This window comes from Staurois parvus, unplaced genomic scaffold, assembly GCF_062004578.1.
Source record: "Staurois parvus isolate SC_StPar_1 unplaced genomic scaffold, SC_StPar_1.0 ptg000090l, whole genome shotgun sequence".
Taxonomy (NCBI): Eukaryota; Metazoa; Chordata; class Amphibia; order Anura; family Ranidae; genus Staurois; species Staurois parvus.
The window spans coordinates 3174933-3190876 of record NW_028317886.1 but is presented as its reverse complement, the minus strand read 5'-3'; the positions used below and the strand labels follow the sequence as shown (position 1 = coordinate 3190876).

The following is a 15944-nucleotide window of genomic DNA, read 5'->3' as shown; positions in this document are numbered from 1 at the left end:
TCAGGCTGGCAAGGTCAGCTGCAAGCGGCGATTGACAAGTTCAAACACCGCCGCCCAGAACCTGGATAACCTCCGGACAATACCAGAACACATGGTAGTAAATGCCCTTGTACCTGTGACATCGAGGACAGTCTGAGGACCTCGGGATATATCCTATGCAGCTTATGTGGTGTATAATGCACTCTGTAGGAATTTCCTTTGGATCAATTTATCCCTAGAAGAGATCACCAATCTTGAGCTATCCTCAAAACAGTCCTCCATATCTAGGATGGGGATATCCGCTTTCCAGGCCTTCCAGAGGGCCTCCTTTTTGGGGGAGTCCACACAGAGTAAAGCAGAATAAAGGGAAGAAAGTGGTTTGGAGAGGGAGTCCTGGACCAGGAGATCCTTAATAGGGTCAGTGGTTAACTGAGGGAGTACTGGGAACTGGGCTCTAACTGCATGTTGTAGCTGGAAGTACCTGAAGTGCATCCATGTAGGGTGCCTAAATTTATTCTGAAGATCTCTAAAGGAAAGTAGGGATCCCAAGGCAAAAACGTCTCGCAAAGTTTTAATACCGAATCGGGCCCAAAGGTGGGGATCAGGCAGCAGTCTAAAGTGAGGGAGTTTGGGATTCCTCCAGAGTGGATGGTATGGGTACCAGTATCCTGGCTGTAGGAAACTCTCTTAGCGGCAGTTCAGACCCTGAGAGTTGCCCTTGTAGGGTGTGGCAGGTCGGCATAAGCCTTATGACCCCGCTAAACCAGCTTGCCCAACTCCTGTAGTGAACCCAGGAGAACTGCCTCAAGACCAACCGCAGCATTAGTCCGGGAGTGGACAAACCACCACCGGACAGACACAAGCACGGCTGCCCCATAGTGGGTCCAAAAATTGGGCAATGCCAAGCCACCACAGCGCAGCGGAAGCTGGAGTGTGGACCTAGCCAATCGAGGTGACGTGTCCCCCCATAAAAAGGTGCCTACACAGGAATCTACATCCTTACAAAAGGAGCCAGGTATCCAGGTGGGGCAATTGCGAAAAACATAGTTAAACTTGGGTAATAGAATCATCTTGAGAATATTGATACAGCCCAGTAGGTTCAGCGTACTCCATGAAGCACACCTATCCCTCAGCTGTGTCAATAGAGGACAAAGGTTAAGCTTGAAAAAATCCCATTTCACCTGAATCCCCAAATATTTGAACTGGTCCACCTACCGCAACAGGGTAGCCTCCGCTAACATCCATGCTCTGGCGTTTAGGGGAAATAGTATCGACTTGGTCAAGTTTATACGGATTCAGAGTAAAGTCCAAATTCATGAAAAATAGCCAGGGCTGCCCACAACAATGAGCCCACATCATGAAGGTAAAGAAGCGCATCATCAGCATAGAGTGAGATCTTTTCCTCGAGGGTGCCTACCTTAAGACCCTCAACTAAACTAGAGTTCCAAATCAGTATGGCCTAAGGTTCTAACGCCAGGGCAAAAAGGGAGGGGGACAATGGACACCCTTGTCTAGTACCCTGTTGTAGGGAGAAGAGCTCAGAGAGCCAGCAATTGGTCCAATATATTATAGCATGTGTAGCACAATAGTTTAAATTGGCTTTAAAGGAGATCTTTGGTCATAAAATGCTTTAGTTTGTAGCATCAGCATGGTAATAGCAATATAAACAATAGTTATTTTTTACAAGCCAGTATAAGCTTACTTGAAAAATGTCCTTTCATGTTTCGAGTTTTGCCTGTCTGCTTGTCATCTCTTTCCATAACTTTCTGGATTGCCTGCAAGCTTTGCAGCTTTTCTCTGCTGTTTACTTTCAGTTTCTAAGGACCATATCCCATGGTACCTTCCTGCCTGAAAGCAGCATATTCTTGTACTGACTCTACCCCCAAAACTTTGCAAAGTTAGTTTACAGACGTCAAGATAAAAGATTATTTTGAATAGGCTACGTACGTATACCTATTTTGACCATAGATATGCTTTGAGAACTTGGTTAGTTTGCAAACACCAAAAGTATCAAGACAACTTACCACCACCGAGGCAGAAATTCTTGGTTGTAGGTTTTTTAAATCAATGCAGTGGTCAGCAACTCCACCTGTTTGTTGTAGGCCATGATCATAGTAACAGCAAGAGCATTCTAAAATGTGAATTATATTCTCTTGCAGAGGGTTGAAGAAGAATCTCTGGTGAAGAATAGCAGTGCCTGTAAAGATTACCTCATAGAAGCCATGAAGTATCACTTGCTTCCAGGAGATCAGCGAACGTTAATTAAAAGTGCTCGCACAAGGCAGAGGACGCCTGTTAGTCTTCCCAAGGTAGGATTTCACATTTGGAGCTTGTATACAGTATGTGCATACATTTCAACCCTGAAAACACAGTTTCAAAAGATCAGTTTGCTATTCTTTGAGCAGCAAATAAACACTTTCACCTATATTTATAAAGTAGTGAATGTGGCATTCACCAAACATTTATTGCAGGTGAATCAATCACTGTAATTTGAAACTCATGCACTAGAAAGGTACATCTGTATTGATTGTTTGGTGAATGTCACATTTACTGCTTTACCCCTTTAACCACCATTAAATGTTAGTTATATTATAGGCCCTGTTCACACTTGCAAATTGGGCTGTATCCAATCATATGTGGGAACCTTAGCAGAGAGCTATTAGCTGCATGAGGCAGCCCTCCCGCAGCTAATCGTGGCTGCTTGCATGTAATCGCTTAAGGAGCGATTACCTGAGAGTGATCGGCCCTGGATGCAGTCTGCATGGGGCTATACAGTTAATAGGGTATAGAACTGCAATTATGAAACAAAAATAATGGATGGAAAGATTTGTTACTTGAAATTATTATTAAAGTGTTACTAAAACCACAACAGTAAATTCAGTTTGTATATGCAGTAAAGTATGCTTATCATATTCACTGTGGATCAAATTCAGAGACTTCTCTGACCTTCCCCCTTCTTTTACTGTCCCCAATCCATCTGCCATAGTATAGAGCAGCAATGGCAAGTCTGCACATGTTCTGTTTGGTGTGTATAGCTAGAGAGTTTTTTTTGTTTTTGAGGGTGCATGTGATTGGAACAGAGCCAATCAGCACTGTCCAAACAGAGGGTCCTGACAGGAGTTAGGCAGCCAGAGGAGAAAGAAAACTCCTCCTACAGATTAACCAGTGCTCAACCAGACACTGATAGAAGTCCCAAGACTGCAATGTACTGCTGATGGGAAAAGGTATTTAGCAATGTATATTTACTAAAATAATTGCATTTCCATGTTGTGTGTACTGTGGAAGACCAGATTTAGGAGTTTTTAATTTAAATTAGATCAAGCTTCATTGCGTGCAAGCTTTTTTTTTTTTTTTTTTTCTTCTTCTTCTAAGATGTTATTAATTAGATTTGCTGCTTACAATGTCTAGTTTTGGCAAACTGTCTAGGATTCAGAGTATGGTTTGGACTTCATGCAGCCTAAAAAGGTCAATGTATATTGATTATATTTTACTGTTCTAATAAATACGCTTTATGTGACTCATGCCTGATGGAAAGTTCATCTTGTTTATATGCAAATAAACAGCTGGGCTAATGTAATAGTTTAAAGATGAACATTAGACACGAAAAGACACAATCAATGCAGTTCTGTAATCTGTAAAACATAATTAAATGTATTTTTGTAATGTAAACAGTGTGGTTGCCATAATTGGACCTAAGATCAGCCTCTTGTAGACCTTATACAGCAGAGATGGAGTCTGAGAGGAAGAGTAAGTACATGGAGCTAGTCTGTTCATGTGGTGACAAAAAGTATGCAGATAAGAGAAAGTGTGACATGGAGTGACTCATGAGCTCATCACTGTGCTTCTTCTCCTTTTACGGTCTAGTAGTGGAAGTGGATTAAATGAAAGTGGCCATCAGACTGCGGACATTTAGCGGCAAAAAATACCTAGTTTGTGTGAATGGAGAAATGTTAGGGTTTTTTTAAATCTTTTTCAGCCCACTGAAGTAAAACTAGCATATAGTCAGCTTTAATCCACTGGATAAGGCTTCGCTAACTATGATGAGATGTGTCCCTTGTCCAACTTACTCTGTTTTTTTAGCAAAATTACTGATTGCCATGGCAAAATGAGGTACACACCACATTGACTACCACTTTAAATCCATGAAATTAGAATTTCAGTTTGGTGTTCCATATCAGGTGCCAATGATTAAAACCTCCATAAGGAATATGCCGGTGTAGTCTTTTATACCTCCTATATCCAGGGTCTGGTGTTCTTTTTTGATATTGACTTGTGTGGAGGCATCATGCCAAATACATAGAACTCTCTAAGGACCTTTGAAGGCACTTTAAGGCATTTCTATAAAAGAAAGTACAAATATTAGTGCTCCAAAGTTGTCTGGAAGTTGCCTTTCATCTTTTCTCTCTCCCTCTGCCTTCTTTTTTTCCCATCTCTCCACCCTCCAACATGCTCATACTAATATCCTTCTTTGCAATAACTCCCTCTCTCCTCAAACTCTCAATTCTTTACCCCACCTTCCTCACGTTTGCCCTCTCAATATTACTGCACTTCTCACCTCCTGCTCTTTCTGAACCCACACAGTGTCACCACTTCCAATTCACTGCAGCACTTGCCCTCGTATAAATCCCGCTCACACCTTACTGCCCTCACCCTCTTACTACTCATAACGTCTGGGGATATCGCCCAAGACCCTGGCCCTCCACCAAATAACTCTCACCCCCAGAATCGGCAGCCTACCTTCTCTGGAAGCAGCCATAATCCTCACTGTCTCAATTCCCCTGCTTCCACGAGTCATTGTCCCCCTTATGTGTGCCCTCTGGAATGCCCACCCAGTCTCTAACAAACTTGCCTATGTCAATGACCTTTTCCTCTCCAACTCCCTTAATCTACTTGCTATTACCGAAACCTGACCCCAGGAATCCGACCAATGGCGTCACTAGGGTTGGTGTCACCTTCTGCAGTAAAACATGGTACTTCACCAATTCCCACATCCTCCCCCCCTTTGTTGTACCGCACCGCCGGATCAGAGTGACAGCATGAGCAGTAGACACTAGGAAGGCTAGAGCATCAGGTTCTCTCCTGTCTAGCCTGCATCAGTGCCCTGCAGGGTGCTGGGCAGGCTATTTTCGGGTCTGATGATATCCAGGGCAGCCATCAGAATTTTGGGACCCCTTACACAGCTTTAGGCCTGGGCCCCATGACCTGACAACCACATTCCCCAGGGCCCACCCACTGGCCACTCCAGTCCTTCAGTGCACCCACTTTTATTTTAACACTCTTATAACTTAATATATGAAAATTAAAAATGTATTCCAAGCTGACAGTGCTTTCAAGATTTAACAGTAAGGAGTTATATTTTGGACAAATAGCAGAAAAGAGACAGCCCTATTCAGCAGATGGTCCAATTCAGTAAAGAGACTTCCCCAAATATTCAGCAGAGAGATGGCCCAATCCAGCAGAGACATCCCCAAATACTCAGCCAAGGGATGGCCCAATCCAACATGTCAGCTGTACAATGTGCAGTCTCTACTACTGATTTGATTATTCTGTGCTGTGGTAATAATTATCTTCTACGGTAAGCATTAATAATCCATAACAAGTGCTTGTTCATAATATAATTATCTCAGTATTTATGGTATTTTCCCAGCATATTTAAAAACCTCTTCTGTCCATTCAACAAAATAGAGCCCAGCTGGGAATTACTTGAAATGGGGTTTGAACTAGCTGTGATTATACCAACTATAAGCAGTTTTCAAATTATTTTTGTGAAATTTGCCAAAAGATCCACACATGTGCCTGGCCTTATACTAGCCTCATCATCTTTTCAGAAAACTGTGAATGAGAGAAAAAAAATTGGTTTTAAGCCAGTTCTATTGAGGAAGCACAGATTATCTGCACAGCAGGGACAGGCATCACTGCTCTAAGTGGTTTCTCAATGCCTTTGGCTCAATATTTCTCCTGAATCCGTAACAAAGCACTTCTTTATAGACCCACAGCACAAACACAGCTGAGAAGAAATAAACACGTGTAACATATCATTATGTCACATAAACTGAAAAGCTTGCCCAGAGGATGAGGACCAGAACGTGCATCCTACTGTGTAGTATTTTGCACAGAAGCTGAAAGTACCCAAGGATTGGATATGATAGAAACCTTGACTGTGCATGGACTTTGCAAAATTACTGAATCCAAGGAAGGATTTGCTACTGTTGCTTTGAGAAGAATCTATATCTAAGGCAGCCTTTTTCAACCAGCGTGCCTTCAGGCTTCTTCAGGAGTACCTTGGCAAAATGCCTAAAAGTTCCCCAAAAACTGTATACAAACCAGCGGGTGGATCAAGCCTGCCTTTTAGTACACAAAGCCACAGGTTTTCATTGTTCACTTTTAAGACTTTTTAGCTGCTGGCGTCCTAACAACCAATGACATCATCACTTTATAAGTAGGATTTCGGGTGCCTGCACAGTATCCTTGTTTGCTTCTCCCCTGCCCCTCTCCATCAGCATTGGGGTCACATTAGCTGAGTGTTCTAGCGTGTGGATGTTGCTGCATTATGTAAAACTATTAGAATAGTTTTTTACAAATTAGAATGAGGTGCCTTGAGATTATGCAGAATTTTACAGTGTGCCTTGACTGAAAATAAGTTTGAGAAACACTGGTCTAAGGTTTATACTTACTTTGACATCTATCGACCCTCAGACGGTATTGTGTGACTTACTGCAATAACTTTTTTTATTTTTTTGACAAAACAGGGATGCTTTATTGCAGTTAAAAGCAATTACAGAATAGAACACAAAATAATGACAAGGTTTAGTGCAGTACAAATCCACAGGATACTTGCAACAGAAAATAAGCCAGTTCAACAGCCAATACAATAGAAGCTCATAGTCCAACTCTTATTCAGCGTCTCTGTATAAAAAAAAAAAACCCCAATAGTGCAGATGTCTAATATTTGAAAATTCTTTTTTCTTTCACAAGTGATAAACTCCTCTTCTTCCACTTAATACCCTCAAAAAATACATCGCATATAGTGCATTACCCAAATCGCATGTTATCCAACACAAAAAAACGCACTTACAAAATTAGTGCAAATACGTGTAAAACACTCCACTCCACCATGTGCCCATGTCTAACCTTCTGTCATGCTCACTTTTACCCTCTTAAAAATTTGGAAGAGCGTCCACAAAATCCACCTTCCTTCGTGGTTGAACTCCTAAATTCGTCCACTTTCGTATGGAAAATGTACCTCCAAAGGAATTATATATAGTGTCATATCTTAACAATAGCATACGTGCTCCCCTCGCATCAAAATAATGTTGGGGGGGTGGGGGGGGCTCTTCTCACTCCACAGCGTGTCTGAGTCACAATGGCATCATAACATGTGACAAAGTATACTCAAAATAGTGTAGTAGGCAATGAATAGGGATATTGCTCTTTAATAATGAAATATGCTTACAAACAAGCATGGTGTCTTGGCATAAACTCCTACTGGAAAAACTGTATGAAAACCTTTTCCAAAATGGCTGCTCCGTAACTTCCGGTTTACGTCATGACGCTTTTCATTACTTCCGATTTCATCAGCCTCAGAAGAAGAGGAGTTTATCACTTGTGAAAGAAAGAATAATTTTCAAATAGAAGACATCTGCACTATTGGGTTTTTTTTTTTTGATACGGAGACGCTGAATAAGAGTTGGACTATGTGTTTTTGACTTTCGGGGAGAAAGTATAATTTGGCGTCCTGGAGTTCCATATCACTTATTGCATTAGCATTTAGTAGTATACCGATACATTTACTTACTTATTAATACAATAGAAGCTGTCTACATAATTACAGACATAGACACAAGCCCAGTAAGTGTAGAAATCCAGTACTCAGGGAACAAAAAGGAAAGCCGGGAAGGGGCAAGAGGGGCGCGATGATCAAGGTGCAGAGAAAATCAGGGAAGGAGAGGCTAGGGAGTGAGGGGAGGTAGAGGGGTAGAAGAAATGGGAGAGGGGTGAGGGGGGGGGGAGATATAGTAAGGGAACATAACCCTGGACTCTGCCCACAGTCTGCAAATCCGGCGCACACTAAATGCAAACGCCCTAACCTGAGGTCCAGGGAGACCACACATTGTCATATGTCCAGGGGCAACCCCGAAAAATGTTAATTTATACATAGAGCTGTGCCCACCATGACCTCCTAGGAGGGAACCCCAGGAAGAGCAGACAACGTGCACTTCATTAAAATGTATTTTTTAGCATAGTAGAGGAGATATGAGATCAACAGTTTAGTGTGATGAGAACGTTGGGAATCCTCATGAATGCCCAATAGAGCTGGGGAGGGTGACAGTCAATTACAGCTGGTGATTAATCACCTCAAATACCTGAGAGCAGTAGGTCGCAAGTACTGCAATTATACTGTAGGTATTTGTGATATTTGTTTGTGGATCTATTTTTTTATATGAATAAGTGATTACTTTTTAGTGTATATGTTGTTTATACACACTTTTTAGTAGTGTAAGTTTTACGCACACGCACACACACTCTCTCTCTCTCTCTCTCTCTCTCTCTCTCTCTCTCCCTCTCTCCTTTATACTTTTGAGGTGCCAAGTAATCAACTCATATTAGTAAAAATAAACTTACAGATTTTTATTGAATAGTTAAAGATAAAACCGTATTAAAACAAAAATATATGCATAAGGAACAGCCAACTTTTAACCACCATACGGGGCCTTGAAAAGTATTCATACCCCTTGAAATTTTCCACATTTTGTCATGTTACAACCAAAAATGTAAATGTATTTTATTGTGATTTTATGTGATAGACCAACACAAAGTGGCACATGATTGTGAAGTGCATGGAAAATGATAAATGGTTTTCAAAGTTTTTTAGAAATACATTTCTGGAAAGTGTGGCATGCATTTGTAATCAGGTACCCTGAGCCAATACTTTGTAGAACCACTTTTTACTGCAATTACAGCTGCAAGTCTTTTTGGGTATGTCTCTACCAGCTTTGCACATCTAGAGAGTGAAATTTTTGCCTATTTTTCTTTGCAAAATAACTCGAGCTCTGTCAGATTGGATGGAAAATGTCTGTGAATAGCAATTTTCAAGTCTTGTCAAAGAATCTCAACTGGATTTAGGTCTGGACTTTGACTGGGTCATTCTAACACATGAATATGCTTTGATATCAACCATTCCATTATAACTCAGGCTGTATGTTTAGGGCCATTGTCCTGCTGGAAGGTGAACCTCCACCCCAGTCTCAAGTCTTTTGCAGGTTTTCTTCTAAGATTGCCCTGTATTTGGCTCCATCCATCTTCCCATCAACTCTGAACAGATTCCCTGTCCCTGCTGAAGAAAAACATTCCCACAACATGATGCTGCCACCACCATGATTCACAGGGGGATGGTGTGTTCAGGGTGATGTGCAGTGTTATGTTTCAGCTACACGTAGCGTTTTGCTTTTAGACCAGAAAGTTCAATTTTGTTCTCATCTGACCAGAGCACCTTCTTCCACATGTTTGTGTCCCCCACATGGCTTCTCGCAAACTGCAAATGGGGCTTCTTATGGCTTTCTTTCAACAATGGCTTTCTCCTTGCCACTCTTCCATAAAGGCCATATTTGTGGAGTTTATGACTAATAGTTGTCCTGTGAAGAGATTCTCCCACCTGAGCTGTGGATTTCTGCAGCTCCTCCAGAGTTACCATGGGCCTCTTGGCTGCTTCTCTGACTAATGCTCTCCTTGCTCGGCCTGTCAGTTTAGGTGGACGGCCATGTCTTGGTAGGTTTGCAGTTGTGCCATACTCTTCCCATTTTCAGATGATGGATTGAACAGTGCTCCATGAGATATTCAAAGCTTGGGATTTTTCTTAATAACCTAATCCTGTTTTAAACGTCTCCACAATTTTATCCCTGACCTGTCTGTTGTGTTCCTTGACCTTCATGATGCTCTTTGTTCACTAATGTTCTCTAACAAACCTCTGAGGGCATCACAGAACAGCTGTATTTATACTGAGATTATTTACACACAGGTTTACTAATTAGATGACTTCTGAAGGCAATTGGTTCCGCTAGATTTTAGTTAGGGGTATCAGAGTAAAGGGGGGCTGAATACAAATGCATTCCACACTTTTCACATATTTATTTGGAAAAAATTTTGAAAACCATTCATCATTTTTCTTCCACTTCACAATTATGTGCCACTTTGTGTTGGTCTATCACATAAAGTGGCAATAAAATACATTTACGATTTTGGTTATAACATGACAAAATGTGGAAAATTTCAAGGGGTATGAATACTTTTTCAAGGCACTGTATATGTCATATATGCTTGCACAAAAAGACTGTCTCTATATGACCCATTCCCTTGGTACACATTGGGGTTGATTTACTAAACCTGTAGAGTGCAAAAATTTGACGCAGCTCTGCAAAGAAGCCAATGGGCTTCCAGTTTTTTTGTCAAAGATTAATTGAATAAGCTGAAGTTAGAAAATTATTGGCTATGATGCAGAGCTGCGTCAGATTTTTGCACTCTCCAGTTTTAGTAAATCAACCATATTGTGTCATGAAGTTGGGCATAACCATTCAAACCATGTAGAAGGATAGGGGAGTGGTTGTTTGCTTCAACACATTTCACGATCAAGCTTCTTCAGGTGGATAGAAACAGGTTCATCTATCATATCAGTGACAATTATTAATTTTCATTTTCCTAACCTTAAGGCTAGGTTCACACTAATGCGGTGCACCGCATGTGATTCGCACAGGAACCGCACCGCATTCCTGTGCAAATCACATGCGATATGTGTGCGGTGCGATTGGAGCCACACATTTTGTATGGCTATAAGTGCACCGCACCCACACCAAAGAGGTACAGGACCCTTTTTTGGTTCCGCGCTAGAAATGGATCGCATTGATATTCACACCTATGCGATCCGATTCTGCACATCGCACCGCGTTTTGCAGATCGATTTCGGGGTGTTGTTTACTTAACATATATACGCGCATCAGTTCGCATGAACGGGGTGCGATTCTGATGTGGAGCAGAATTCGCACAGAAAACACTGCGAATTCCTCACCGCATCAGTGTGAACCCAGCCTCAAACACAGTCAACATTTTAAAAGTTGATATGCTTTTATATTTGACTAACTGCAGAATAGTCCTCACAGACTTAGCTCTACTGTCTTGTAAGGGTGTCTGGATTATAATACTGGCCAAACAGAATACCATATCCTTTAGCATGTTTGTACTGTACATATACTGTTTTGTAAGCTGCTTGCCTGGAATTTAGCATTAATCTGTGCCTGTTGCACTTTCTAATATTTGGTATAAGAATTGAGTATAAGGGTAGTGGTATAAATGTTTCTTTTTATTTTAACATATAACGTTTTTGTCTGGGTTTTTTTTTTTCGCTTTTGTTTTTATTTCTAGTGTTAATGTGTTTGCATTCTTCCTACAATTCTTTGTGTGCTGTCCTTGTTTGTCTCTATACCTTCATCAGTCGTCATGGAAACGACTACCACTCCATATGACTGAGGGGAAAACTTTGCTTACAGTTTAATGCTTAGACCTACTGTGCTGAGACTGTACACAGTACCCTGTAATTCCATTCAACCTCAGTATTTCAAGGCACCTTATGCTTAATTGTCATGTGTGGAGAAGTTGGAAGAACCTAAAAGTACAGTACAAATAAACAAGACGAGATCGGGGCATCTACCCTTGAAGTTTTCAGCTTCTTGTTCAAACTTTTTATTGGGTTACAGGGATAAAGTACTGTACATACAGTGAAATATTGCAAGTGGTGCCATATTCAACAAGTAGGTAAATATGAGGCTCAAGGCCTTCAAGCAACTGTATGGTTACAACAACTTTATGAATTGAATAAAATAACCAAAGAGAGAGGAAGGGAAGAAATAAAGGAGGAGACAAAAGGAGTATAGAAAATCAGAAAAGAGGGAAGAGAAAGGGGGCTGGATAGGGCGTGTGACTTCCAGGATGGGGAAGTTTTCAGTTTCTAATCTAAAACTGCAAATAATCAAGACTCCAAAAAGACTGGATCAGGGCCATCCACTTGCAAAGTTCTCAGCTTCTAACTTTAACACTTTAAATAATCAAGACCCCAAAAAGTTGAGATCGTGATCAACTAGCCTGAAGCAAGTTCTTAGCTTCTAAAAGTAAACCTGCTTAGCTTCTAAATGTAAACCTGCAAATCAAAAAGAGATAAAATCTCTCAAAAAAAGTTCTCCGCTTCTAACCTAAAACTGCAAATCTAGTTTCCGAAAAGATGAGATGAATAAGCATCTACCCTCAAAGATGTTTCTCAGCTTTTCACCGTTCAAGTTTAATAACTGTATATTTTGGATAGACATAGAAGGGCTGACTTCTCATCGGGAGCAGAGGCAGACTGACAACTCATGGGGCCCCCGGGCAACAGGGGATCATGGGGCCCCTGTGTCTTTGCCCAAACTCAAAAAAGCCTATGAAAAAGGTACCAGGGGCATCTCATGGGGCCCCCTACTGACCCCAGACCCTCGGGCAGTGCCCAAGTTTCCAAATGGTCAGTCCGCCCCTGATTGGGAGTAATAGGTGATGTAATCTGCTCAAATTGCTGCCTCTCTGTAATCTGTCTGGAATTTATGCTTGAAATAGATGAAAAAAAGAATATGGGTTTTGCTCAGTAAGAGGATCATTCTCTTTTCCTTTATGGAAAAAGAAATAATCAGTGATAGACTGCACAGATATTTTCCAACAGGAAGTTATGACAAGAACCAGAGACGTTGAGATATCTTAGCTTATTTTTGCTTTTAATAGCTAAAGGAATTTCTGAGAATGCCTGTATAGGTTGTGTTTTACGGTTTACTATATGCAGTATTAAAAAAGCTGAACTGCAGGCGCAAAAACTTTCATTTAAATACACTAGTCACCCTGTGCAAGTAGAGAGAGCAACAGTACTTCTCTGCTCTGGAGGAGAAACCTAATTCAGGAATATGCAGCAGTAGTGTAGAGTAACAAAGATTTTACAGTTAATAAAAAAAAATTTCAATTTTGTTTTCTAATATCAGATCTAGATCCGTTATAGAACTGTTTTCCCCAATTATCCCTTTAGTGATAGAAAAACAATAATCTATTTGGAATTTTTGATATTTGTATGCTGTTCCTTCTATCATTCAAACTATTATTACCTGAAAGGTAATTCATTTTACCAAAAGGCATTCCAGCGTACGGTATATCATTTTTACAACTCATACATGCCCTACAAGTAGCACTACATTCAGATTGACTTTAGAGCACTGAAATGTATTTATTTATTTTTATTTATTTCAAGTACTTATATAGCACTGTCAATTTACACAGTGCTTTACATGTATTTTGTACATTCACATCAGTCCCTAACCCTCAAGGGGCGTAAAATCTAAGGTCCCTAACTCACATTCATACATAGACATACTTGGACCAATTTAGACAGGAGCCAATTATCCTACCAGCATGTCTTTGGAGTGTGGGAGGAAACCGGAGTACCCGGAGGAAACCAACGCAGGCACAGGGAGAACATGCAAACTCCAGGCAGGTGGTGCCGTGGTTGGGATTCAAACCAACAACTCTAGTTCTATCAGGTTGAAGTGCTAACCATTTAGCCACTGTGCTGCCCCTGAAAGTCAATACAAGTGATTGGATCGTGTAAAAGTTACATTATTGATACATATTTATTACGATATTATAAAGTTCCAGTTGAGTGAACGTTTACTTTCTCAATGATACAAACTATTCTGTCAAATGCTGTAGTATTTGCCCAAAACATGTGCCCTTCTATGTAGAGGCAGACGGATCCTGGGAATGTCATCATTGCTGATAGATCTGAACTATGGCTTTAGTCGTATATATGTATAAGAAAAGCTCTCAGACTCACAATGGTTTGACCATCATTGGCAGACCAAAACTAACTTACCTGTAACAGTGGAATACAGTTTCCACTATTAAAGGCAAGTTGTTTTTGGTATGAAGTAGAAGAGCAGTATAGTTAATTGGCAACAAATAGAGTATTTTTTATTCTTTTTATATACTACCTCATAGGGGGATGCTCTTGCATCTAAACCATAGAACTAAACTGCAACCCACCAATCCATATATACACGGTTATCAGCTCACAATGTCAGCAGGTTTTTTTTGTGTGCCTGTGGTTTTTATTTTTTTTGTTTTGTTTCATTTTGGATTTTTTGGGATGTTTTTTGCACTTATTGGACTTTATAACAAAACCATTTCAATTGTATATTTAACAGGCTTACGCTGGCCATACAATACACAATTTTCTTGTTCAATTTTCTTTAGATTTACCTTCAACTATGTAGTGCAAGAACCTGCCTGATTCCATACAAACGGAAAGCGTTTAGGTTTGACCTCATATTGTATGGTTTTGGTAAGTCTAAAAGGAAATTGTGGAATGTATGGCTAACCTAAAAGGGAACAATAAAAGACGTTCATAGGAGAGTTTGCATTAGTGCAGAGGCCTGTATATGACTGCTTCTCTTGAAAGTGAAATTCCAGTCTTAACCTAACTAGTTTTAAAATGTCTCCTCCCTACTCTTAACACCTATGATGACTAACGAGTGTAAAAAAAAAAGATCTATGTATTTACCTATTTTCAATCCTCTCTGTTCATGTTATCTGGCTCTCCTGTGTCAGCGGCTGCAGGGGAGAAGAGGGAGTGCTGACAACAGCCTATGGGTGATGTCACTGCTCCCAGGTTTTCCCAGACCCTGTCAAGTGCTCTCTCCTCTCCCCTGCAGCTGCTGCTGGCTGACACAGGCAATCACGTGACCAGATAATAGAAACAGAGAGGGGACATTTTAAGGCTTGTTGGGTTGAGGCTGGAATTCTACTTTAATGTACGGTAAGCATCATACTAATAACTAGATATGTGTTTGATGGATGGAGACAGCAGAAGTGTTTTGATAACAAGAAGCATTCTCATAGTTGTTGGGTAGGACAGTGACCTCGCCCAGAATACTATGGGCTGTGAAATTACAAAACCGAGATTTTGTGAATGTTTTACGTGAGTTTGGCAAGTTGTGTCACATTAGACTTGGAGATAGAGTGTTACTTCAGTGAAGGGATAACGCCTACATAGTGCAGTATAATGTGAAAGTGATGAATAACAATAGTGTGGGAGAGCAGATTCATGCAAAGGGAGATTGTTCTTTAGTATGTAATTACGAGCCCACAGATCACTTTTTTATGCCTACAAAGTGATATTGTGTTGTAGGCAGGAATATGTAATTTATGCTATCTGTCATTCTATGACGAGTTTGATGAACCTGTTCTGGAGTCACTTTGGAAGGGATGCATAGTGTACTGTACATGCATCACACATGTATTGCCTTACTACTTTTTTTTTTTCTTGTAATATGACAGAGGAAACTATATACCAGGGGCGGACTGACCATTTGGAAACTCGGGCACTGCCCGGGGTCAGTAGGGGGACCCATGAGATGCCCCTGGTACCTTTTTTCATAGGCTTTTTTGAGTTTTGGCAAGGACACAGGGGCCCCATGATCCCCTATTGCCCGGGGGCCCCATGAGTTGTCAGTCTGCCCCTGCTATATGCATTGTGTTTTGAAGGTCAAATCCAGGTATAACTGAAGTCCAACTGATATGTAAGATACAGTGCACACTCCCTGCAGAGTTGATACCTATTTTATGGGACAAAAAACGGAAAAGGGCTAGTTCACAACACAATTTGTTTAGTGTGCGTTTCCACTTGTGCATTTACATGCGGCTTAAATATGTTTTTTAATGTATCCTGTGTGTTTTCTGTTTTTTTTCCATTTCAGTCTTCAGGGTGCTAAGGAATATGGTGTGTTTATGTGATTTTCGTTGTGTTTGCACCCATTTTGCTGCAAAAAATACAAGCATGGAACAGCACTGGTATGAACTAGGGTGATTACAAAACATTGCTTTTACTGCGTGTGCATTCAGGATGCATTTTA

The 15944-nt window shown here is 40.7% G+C and overlaps 1 protein-coding gene across 1 annotated transcript in view; it reads left to right on the top strand.

Annotated features, from left to right (window-relative positions):
* The window catches only part of KLHL2 (kelch like family member 2), a 204647-nt gene that overhangs the window by 152889 nt on the left and 35814 nt on the right, over positions 1–15944 (top strand). Inside the window, exon 8 of the mRNA XM_089670361.1 lies at positions 2139–2288. Within this exon, the coding sequence (XP_089526487.1) occupies positions 2139–2288 (150 nt within the window). The remainder of the gene's footprint in view (positions 1–2138; positions 2289–15944) is intronic.